The 10,585-nt window shown below is 38.2% G+C and overlaps 1 protein-coding gene across 2 annotated transcripts; it reads right to left on the bottom strand.

The window, feature by feature from the left end:
* Nucleotides 1-522: 522 nt before the first annotated feature.
* On the bottom strand, nt 523-6,539 carry LOC123754072 (uncharacterized). Of its 2 annotated transcripts, none has more exons than XM_045736228.2 (6): nt 6,382-6,539; nt 5,648-5,763; nt 4,241-4,334; nt 2,494-2,594; nt 1,994-2,117; nt 523-1,533 (listed from the first exon to the last, which is right to left on the bottom strand). In XM_045736228.2, the coding sequence occupies exons 2-6, from the start codon at nt 5,668-5,670 to the stop codon at nt 1,396-1,398; spliced, it is 480 nt and encodes a 159-aa protein (XP_045592184.2). In that variant the 5' UTR covers nt 5,671-5,763; nt 6,382-6,539; the 3' UTR covers nt 523-1,395. The 2 variants fall into 2 exon arrangements, with proteins under 2 accessions (XP_045592184.2, XP_045592185.2); XM_045736229.2 differs by having other exon boundaries at nt 5,648-5,760; nt 6,382-6,538.
* Nucleotides 6,540-10,585: the final 4,046 nt, after the last annotated feature.

The following is a 10,585-nucleotide window of genomic DNA, read 5'->3' as shown; positions in this document are numbered from 1 at the left end:
GCTAGGTGGGGAAGCAGGTGTAACGGAGTTCTCGTTAACAGTGTAATTACCCTTGTATATAGGTCCAACGTTCTTGTATAGGCCCTTTCCACGTTATAATTGTAAAATTCCTTCACGAAATCACAAGTTGCCTTTAAATTTCACTTTTAAATATGTTTTATATTCCACCTGTAACACCCGGTCGACTAGACCCGGAGCTTGAAGAGCTTCCTGAGCTTCTGGTCGACACTGATGTATACACACAGAGAAGTATACCCCTCCATTTCTCTGTGTACATATACTGAGAGTATAATTTTGTTCTTAACTATGTTCAGGACAAAAATATACTTTGTGTTAAGATCATGTGGTGACTTTATTAACCCTCCAGAGGTTGGGAAGCCTTAATACCAACCGCAAATCAAGTTATTTTCGTGGATTCAACAAACGCTTTTCAGTCAGTCCACAAAATCTCATTCAGCACCAAGGTCCCATCTGACGACCCCGGTACTGAACTATTATTAAACAGGAGTACAAAAGACTAACAAATGTATATTCATTTATTTTAAGGTAATGTCAAACAAGATAGTCTGCCCATTACCTAGTCATGTCAGAGTTTATAATTATTTTGGTTGGAAGATGTTTTAGATAATTCTTATGACATCATTGTGAAAATTAACTTTGAGCGTTCCTCTTAAAGTAGTGAACTCTCACTAATCAACCCGTCCTCTAACAAATAACATCGCTTTTCGCTCTTATGCACACTAAAGCTAAAAATTGTCATACGAGAAAATGAAAGCGGCTCGCGAAAGTGACGTACTCTCCATTTTTCTGTTTTGGGTCTTCTGGCTTAGTCTAGATTTTAGGTTAGGAGAGGACTAAATATATATCATATATTTAGAAACTCTAAATATATCATAAAATATATATGATATATTTTAGAAAACTCATACATAAATATGAGTTTTCATAACGTTTTGAAACCGTAGGAGAACTTGCTGCTCTCCTAACCTACTAGAGTACCCAAAACTTGCGGCTTTGGGTCCATTTCATTTGAAAAATGAATTTTCATTCACTAGTACGGCAATTTTTGGCTGTAGCGCATACGAGCGAGAAGCGACGATATTTGAAAGAGGACGGGTTGCACTATTATCACCAAAATTTGTCATGTTCCTATCCATTTCCTTTGAAATTTTGCTACAGAATCATGTAACTTTCCTATATTTTAATGATAAATTATAACGAATTGTTTTGTAGGTACATTAATAGTACAAATATTCATAAGATTTTGTCGATAAACCAAACCACTTCGTTTACATAATGAAACACCCGTTTTAAATAGAATAGAGATTATGTAGCCAAAATTATCAAAATAAATGGATAATGTCAGGCATCATTTGTCATTTGGATACGTCCTTATCAAACGCAGAGAGCATTGTTGATAAGAGTCTCGATTTCGGCGGAGTTTTCGTTAAACTTGTTTGCGATCAGCTCCAGAACGGCTGGACCGTTGGCCTCGATTTCGTCATTGATGCCACCGGCTCCTTCCAGTGCAGACTGCAACAACAGATAAGGTAATGAGTGAGAACCAGCATCATTAAGGACTGTAATACTCTATTATTGATGCCCCAACACCCCGTGTGGACTCAGCTCCATCAACGATGCCTGTATGGACTGAGCTCCTAAAAAACTATGTGGAGTTGGCTCCACCAGTGATTCCCCAACAACCATGTATACTTCGCCCTGAGAATTCACATTTTCCACTAGTGATCGTTCCAACTCATCAACACATGTACTCAACATGATACCAGCCAAGTGGTGAATATCGTGGACATAAGCAGCTGCCTTTACAGCTATTTTAATAATGGATTTACTTTAACACATCTTGTACACAAGAAAAGGGTTCGTTTACCTTTTTATAGGATATTAAAGGATAAGGATATTATCACTGTCTCATTTCCAACGCTTTCACCTCACAATCCCTCTTTCCCGACAAGGAGGTTCTAGTTCTACTTACCTCGACGGAAACCACGCTTAATTTGATTGACAGGGAGCCTTCCTTGACGCACAATGAAATGGGGAGCAAAGAATAGCTGTCAGCCTTAAAGTGGATGGTGATGTCAAGCCCGTTCAACCTCAAACTGTTGGCAATACACAGGTTAGAAAGTCAAACTGTTGGCATAACAAAGGTTAAGAGACAATTAAAAATTCACTTATCGATTGTCTGAACATACAAAATTAAAGGAAACTGTTAGGATCCAGAATCGCTGCGGAAAAGTTTGCAAAAATGTGATAATAAACAACTGAAGTGCAAAATAAATATATGAAATACCAAATTTAAAAATATTGAAATACCAATATAATAAACAACTGAAGTGCTAAATAAATATATGAAATACCAAATTTAAAAATATTGAAATACCAATATTCATATAAATATATGAAGTACAAATGGTTAATGGTAAATTTCTATCAACTGTGAAGGGACATCGAGGCCAACCCGCGAGTCAAACTTACTCTGATACGCCAGAGGCAGCGATGTCTGCTCCCTGGAAGGTGCCGGCGATGGAGTAGTCGTCCGAGTGAGCGTCGATTGTGACTGTCGCCTCAATGGTCACCTACAATAAGGCGTCACTTTAACCACTTGGAGTGATAGACTTCTGACTATTGGGTTATAGGAGGATTGATCGAGAGAATGGTGAAAGATTTTAGGAAGGAGTGTTAGATGTGTGAATGTGTCATACTTATGGGAGGAAAAGTTTTTAGAACATAAGAACCAATAAGTGTGAAATATGAGTTTTGATGGATGATGAGCACCATGAGACGATGATGAGTTTCCGTGACGCAGTTCTTGGTGATTGTAACCTCTCGAGGTGCAGTTGCTGGAAGGGAAGCGAACTATCAGGAAAGAGTGCTAAGCAACTGCGACTATTTAGCACCAGGAAGTTATCATGATTAGGACTTGGGATGGAACGGGGGGGGGGGAGGAAGGAACGGTGCACAACCACTTGGACGGTCGGGGATTCAACTAATCCCGTTAGTAATCTCTCGGTACAAATTGCAAATCTGTTATTGCAGCATGCGTTTTGCATGTCAGTAAACAAATAATGAAACTGTATGGAATAGAACCCAATCAGTTTACCTCCACCGACCGTTGTTGTCAGACATGACACTAAGAAGGGATAAAAGGACAAAGTGAATGAACACTGCCCAACCATTTTGACCATCAAGAGGGAGGCTGTCTCTCTAAAAACCAATCCAGGTGGTTGTACATGAATTATGTATAATCATATCTTAAATATAAACAATGTAACACCACCAATTGTAACACCACTATAATGGAACACCACTATAATGGAACACTAAACTAATAATGTAAACACTACTTATCCTGAGTAACACTTCCCCATCGGTTGCACTTGATAACACTGTTATGAGCTGACATATGATGGTTACACCGGAACCAAAGGTACATTGCCAACAAGGAAATGCTAACCCAGGGTTAAATACGCTGCCACCATCTGCCTTTGACCATTGAGACTATATCAAGCAACGAGGCAAGAAACATTGCTTGACTTGGAGAGTACTTTCTATGACTGTCATTAAATTATGAAAATGGTTGTCAGCCACTATATCCAAAAGGCTAAGAGGATTCAACAATTGACACAGACGGGAAATTTAACATAAGTTTATTGAGACCAAAATTATGTTTATCACCACTTATAAATCCTACTCTAACACTGGCAAAAAGTTAAGAAATTTGGACATGGAACAAAACCTCAGAGATCACACACATTACCTTAAGACCACTGTCTCTCCTTCTGTCACCTCCTGATGTTCTCCACAACCTCTCTGGGCCCCGGTGTCTGGCACTCTGTCCTTACTAAGTCCCTACAGGACCTCTATATACAACCCCCACAGGGGGGAGGGGGGAGATCTGCTGTTGCTACCTACACCAAGAATGTAAGAGATCGGCCACACGTGTACAAACACTCAAGAAATATTTCAATAAGCTTGTTTGACATTCACCATACACTCTTCAAGAGAGGAGTTATTAATTACGTGTGTGACTGACCTCTGACCTGGCCAAAAGGGGAAGATCCATGGAGTGTGAACTCTAAGGGGGGGAAGGTCATGGGTGTTACAACAAAACGATGGTCCAGGACGGACCGAAACGTCGTCGTCCCTTCACCTTCTAGTGTGTGGTCTGGTCAACTATAAACAAAACATAAAGTAATAATGGTTATTGAGCTGCAGTACATACCGCTTTAGAGATGAGTGGGATGGGCGGGGAGAAGTTGTTGACCACAATCTGAGACAAGCCAGTGACGGCTGTGTTGACAGCATTGTAGAGAACGCTGCGGAAAAACGAGACAAAATTAAACTGTTAATGAGTACAAATTTATTGAGTGTTGGCACTATAATTCAAGAAGAGTTAAAGTTGAATATCTGGTTTATTTAAAGTGGACTTGGAATACTGAAGTGCTCTAGTAACATTATGTAATATTTTCCATTTCTGTACGTAATATCTTCAGGTTTTGAGTTAGAGAACAATCACCTGGTTTTCTGAAAGGAGTGGCGGAGGGGGGGGGGGGGGAGGTTATAATTGTAACCTGTGTAGACAACAGTGTGCTATATATTCATATATTTCTTCCCATAATTATTGGGGAGAATTATTAAATAGTTAATAATAATAATAATAATAATAATAATAATAATAATAATAATAATAATAATAATAATAAATAAATAAATTAAAACTGAATAGTTAAAATAATAAATAATTTAAATAATATTCAATTATTAAATAAGTTAAATATTAAATTATTAAAAAATATATTTGTTTAAATTATTAAATAATTTAAATCATATTAAATTATTAAATAATTTAAATAATAATAAATTATTATATAATTTTAATATTATTAAATTATTTAATAATAATAATTAATTAAATCATTTATTAAATAATAAAAAAGTATTAAATAAATAAGAAATATTAATTAATTACCGAGTTCATTATTGGATACACCTTCTGTTCTTCTAATTCAAGGCAAACAACTGTATTTATTTTGTCAGGAAAGTGTAGGGACAGGGGTTCGATCCCACTACATGGTCTCATTACTCTCGGCATTTCGATCACAGATGTGGAAAGGAATCCCGTTTTGGGAACGATCTATCCAGTCAATTTTTCTTTCGTTTCCTAAATAGTGGGTTATTATTCCATATTGCAAAGTGTTGCAAAGCCCTAAATTGCATTGTCAGGCGATGAATACCTAAATATGACATCAGACCACGTGTTCGAAATGAGGGCGGCGTAATTCATGGGTCTGAAACTTCAAATGAACACTTATTCCTGTGACTACAGAAGCCTCATTCCGTTAACCAGTTTTGACATTGTATTAGAATTTTTTTTGTGTCTAGTCTTTCAATTTGAAAAGTTTTTGCTACGATGATTGTGGAAGTTTGTGTAGGAAATTGATGACTGTGGCAGGTGTGGAGTAGTGTGACAAGGTGACGACTGTGGCAGGTGTGGGGTAGTGTGGCAAGGTAATGACTGTAGCAGGTGTGGGAGTCGTAAGGCAAGGTGACAACTGAAGTAGATGTGGGATCGTAAGGCAAGGTGACGACTGGCGTGATAGGGTGGAAAACTGTATAAGCAAGACATTACTCAGCGTCGCTTTGTGACAACATGAACGTCCGTGAGGCTCTGGATGGTTAATGGGTCGTAGGGCGCCAGCGCCTCCTGTAGAATCGTCGTCAGTTCTCCCTCCAGGATCCGTACTGCTGTGAAGGATTTGGTTCAGCTGTCAGCAACAGATATTCAGATGAAGAACACTGTCAGGCGCAGTGTTCTTCCTTTCATATAATTTTAGTAAAATTATGCATCTTGTATAACTAATGTCGATGTTTAACTTCAATTAGGCGATATTTAAATCTATATTATAGTTGAGCTTTAGTAATCTAGAAAATTTAATATCTTCTGATATCTTTGTTATTGTAATTTATAAATATAAACGTTTTATACCTGTACACATAAAGATAAAATATAATAATTTGAAAGCTTAGAGGAGTCAGAAAGACACAAGATAATTAGCGATGCTTACAGCTTGACAAGTTCCCCTACATAAGGTAGCGAATGATGTACAGTCAGATACGTTCACTTACACAAAGTGGCGAATGATGTACATATTCAGACAAGGAAACTTATACAAAGTGACGAATGGTGTACACAGACATGTACACTTACACAAAGTGGCGAATAATGTACACTGTCAAACATGTACACTTACACAAAGTGGCGAATAATATGCACAGTCAGTCGCGTAAGCTTATACAAAGGGGTGAGTGACGGGCACAGGAATGTCCGTCTACACAACGTAGATGAATAACAAAGTTACGTACAGCGGGAGGCGGGTGACGCTGACGCCAGAAGGGTGACAGCCAGGAAGGTGACAAATCTGAGCATGGCGCTGTTCTACGTTCTCGAGCAGTGTGACACAGTCAAGCTCTGGAAAATATAGATTTACACCATAAATCAAATTAGCAAAACAGTTTATATATTGAATTATAGAAGCAACCTCAGTAAAGTTAATAGATTTGTTTTGGCGATTTCAGGAGAGCTCTCAATGGCTTGAACAGTGAACCTGTTGAGGACCAACCTGTAAATCACTTGAGTACTTTTTGCCTTGCCTTATCGGTATTTATATACTAAATAACAGCCCCTCCCACCACACTTTAAGCCCCGCCCAATGACCTAATCAGGAGAGATATGGCAACAAACAGGTGGCTTGAACACATGTTATTCGTCTCACGCTTCTCCATCCAACGTAAATAATTTCCAACAACATATCTACGTCAAGACCGAGGAAATGGAAATGTCAACATACAACCTCTACACCAGTGGATTGAAACTTGTGAGGTGGGACCGAGGAGCTGAAGCTCACACCCCGCAAACACAATTTGGTTAGTGAAGTTGAAGGCGTCTTCCATTCACTAGGTACCTCTAGGATACAGCAAGTAAAACTAATTATCGATAATGACTTAATCATAGTAAAACTAATGACATGAGGATGAATCGATAACTTTATTTCTCAAGATAAGCTCTCTCTCTCTCTCTCTCTCTCTCTCTCTCTCTCTCTCTCTCTCTCTCTCTCTCTCTCTCTCTCTCTCTCTCTCTCTCTCTCTCTCTCTCTCTCTCTCTCTCTCTCTTCTCTCTCTCTCTCTCTCTCTCCTCTCTCTCTCTCTCTCTCTCTCTCTCTCTCTCTCTCTCTCTCTCTCTCTCTCTCTCTCTCTCTCTCTCTCTTCTCTCTCTCTCTCTCTCTCTCCTCTCTCTCTCTCTCTCTCTCTCTCTCTCTCTCTCTCTCTCTCTCTCTCTCTCTCTCTCTCTCTCTCTCTCTCTCTCTCTCTCTCTCTCTCTCTCTCTCTCTCTCTCTCTCTCTCTCTCTCTCTCTCTCTCTCTTTCATTTTTTTATTTATATATATATACAAGAGTTCATACATTCTTGTACAGTCACAGGCACGCATAGCGTTTCGGTCAAGTCCTTACTCCTATGTTCCCTGGAATACGACCCGCCTGATCGTTTAAGAACCAGGTACCCATTTTACTGTTGGTTAAACAGAGGCTACAGTTAAGGATTTACGCCCAGTAAATCCTCCCCGGCCAGGATACGAACCCAGGACAAAGCGCTCAAGAAGCGCCAGGCGAGCGTCTTACCACTATGCCACGGGGGACTGCTAAATGTATGTAATCAATCATTAGTTTTGGTGATTCTCTTTTCTTAATCAACCTGTTAAGCATCAAATTTTTGTTTGTTTGATGGCTGATACTAAGGCCTTTGCCGGCTGTTTATGTGCTATATAAAATAGTTTGCACCTAACAATGTTCAAAGACACCATCTACATAGATAGCCTAATGTTACGTTTTGGGGATTTGATTTGTTTGATTATATAAAATCATTTATTATAGCACTAGTATTGAGGGGAATATTTATACACCAGAGTACAACAGCGGTGTAGTGTTGTTCGGATTGTTTTAAGTGGGACTCAAAGCTCCACCTCTTGATGAATCCCGAGTTGAATTAATTTAGCTTCACTTTTGCGCCATTGGAACAGTGCTGAGATGTTTATCTTGGAAAGATAACTTTGTCCTAACTTTGCAACAAGTATAACAATTGATTTCCTGTCTTTATTTCAGGAGCTTCATGCAGTATAACGGATCTATTAGCAAGATCAACAGTCTTTTTCAAGTAAATAAAGATTTACTAATGTATCATGCGAATTTATTTATTTATTTATTTATATACAAGAAGGTACATTGGGTTTGAGAGAATACATAGGTATTTACAATCTTGTAAAGCCACTAGTACGCGCAGCGTACTTGATATTGATATTAGGTGACTGAGGTGAGGTGATTGCGATTGATATTAGGTGACATGTGATTTTTATATCTAAAAAATACTAGATTGAGTACCATATTCTCTAAATTTTAGACATGCACCTGTCATTGAGATTGAACTTATGAATAGACAAATGTAGATAATTGAGATTTAATATTTGAACATTGCATGGACAAATATTCAATATTTTACACATTCAAAACAAGAATTGCTCCATACAATCTTGGGTTATCCCACTCGCAGCCACTTACAGCAGTATAAATTTTCCCAGAGATTTCGTTTATTCCCACTACAAACATTCTCGATGCGGTCCTCGTACACAACATTGGCTTGACCTTGAGGCGCTATCAAATCACCTGTGTCCCCCCTGGCTATGTCACACACCTCAACGCCTCTGCTGATAACATATCCATTGGAAATTCCTTCGCTGACTTACATTTATCACAGACTAGTGTATTTCTCCATTACCTAATCACTTCTAGGAATATTTTTCTGGAGGGGTTGTTTCCCCACACATGCAGTTCTCCAAATCAGCGCCTTGCGGGGCACTATTTTCCAGTTACGTCTGAATAAGGTAATTGTTTCATGAAAAGCTATATCAATAATTCTTTTACTGAGTTTGACGGTTCCCGAATACCAATACTTATTTAAGTGTGTTTCTTCAGTTATAGAATTATAGTTATTCTGTACATTTATGTACAGAATAATGGCAGATAATGACAGACCCAGATAATGGCAGACCCAGATAATGGCAGACCCAGATAATGGCAGACCCAGATAATGGCATTCTGTGTCTTCCCATACGAGTGCTTTTTTTTTAGCACTAACATATCAATCACTTTTTATTTTGAATTAAACTTACAGATGAAATACAAATGAAAAATTCAATTTCAGTTACAATAAATTTAATACATAAAAATATATTATATATATTTTTTCATACATATATTTTTCATATTGAATGAGAAATACATTAAAAAATAAAGGTATACAATAAAATTTGTTCAATTTACACACACAAAAATTTAATATTTAATCTGAGATTAAATCTAAAATAATACTTTTTCATCTATGAAATAACATTCACAAAAGTAAATACATATCTGTAACAAGAGGGCAACCTGAAGGCCTTTCTCTAACCTGGATAATCGTGCTGTAATGACATCAGTCATCACAAAATACAACAGTTTCATTACTGCTACAAAGTAAATGATCTAACGCCCGAGCAAGGTACAACTTTGAGCAGGTTAATTTCCCTCTGTAAAGAGCTTTAAGGCACAATTTTTTTTATATTTGTTTTAAACAAGATCATATTATTCCAAAAACCAATTTTAACTACTTGATTCAGGTTTCATAACTGCCTGATTATATTATTCAGTTTCAGTGCAATGCAAGTAGAAATTTATGATTTCAGCCGAGTGCTCTGTTTAATTATTTAACATCTTATGTTTCAAGTAAATGTGAAGAAGTTTTTGTTTATAAGAAAGAAAGGAACATAAAACATTATTATTGTTTTGAATAACTTGTGACTGTTTTTATTGGTTGATTTATTGACTGGTTGATTGATTTTTTTTAATTCGTAATTTATTTATAAAGATCATTGCAATTTGTGGCTATAGGGAACAGGTGTACAGCTGTGGCTAGAGTGAACAGAGGTACAGCTGTGGCTAGAGTGAACAGAGGTACAGCTGTGGCTAGAGTGAACAGAGGTACAGCTGTGGCTGGAATGAACAGAGGTACAGCTGTGGCTGGAGTGAGTAGAGGTACAGCTGTAGCTGGAGTGAACATAGATACAGCTGTGGCTGGAGTGAGTAGAGGTACAGCTGTGGCTAGAGTGAACAGAGGTACAGCTGTGGCTGGAGTGAACAGAGATACAGTTGTGGCTGGAGTGAACATAGATACAGCTGTGGCTGGATTGAGTAGAGGTACAGCTGTGACTGGAGTGAACATAGGTACAGTTGTGGCTGGAGTGAACAGGTGTACAGCTGTAGCTGGAGAGAACAGAGGTACAGCTGTGGCTGGAGTGAACATAGGCACTGTTATGGCTGGAGTGAACATAGGTACAGCTGTGGCTGGAGTGAACATAGGTACAGCTGTGGCTGGAGTGAGTAGAGGTACAGCTGTAGCTGGAGTGAACATAGGCACTGTTATGGCTGGAGTGAACATAGGTACAGCTGTAGCTGGAGTGAACATAGGTACAGCTGTGGCTG

The sequence above is a fragment of the Procambarus clarkii genome, chromosome 6 (genome assembly GCF_040958095.1).
Source record: "Procambarus clarkii isolate CNS0578487 chromosome 6, FALCON_Pclarkii_2.0, whole genome shotgun sequence".
In the NCBI taxonomy this organism is placed as follows: domain Eukaryota; kingdom Metazoa; phylum Arthropoda; class Malacostraca; order Decapoda; family Cambaridae; genus Procambarus; species Procambarus clarkii.
Note: the sequence above shows the minus strand (reverse complement) of the source record. Positions and strands in the feature narration are given on the sequence as shown.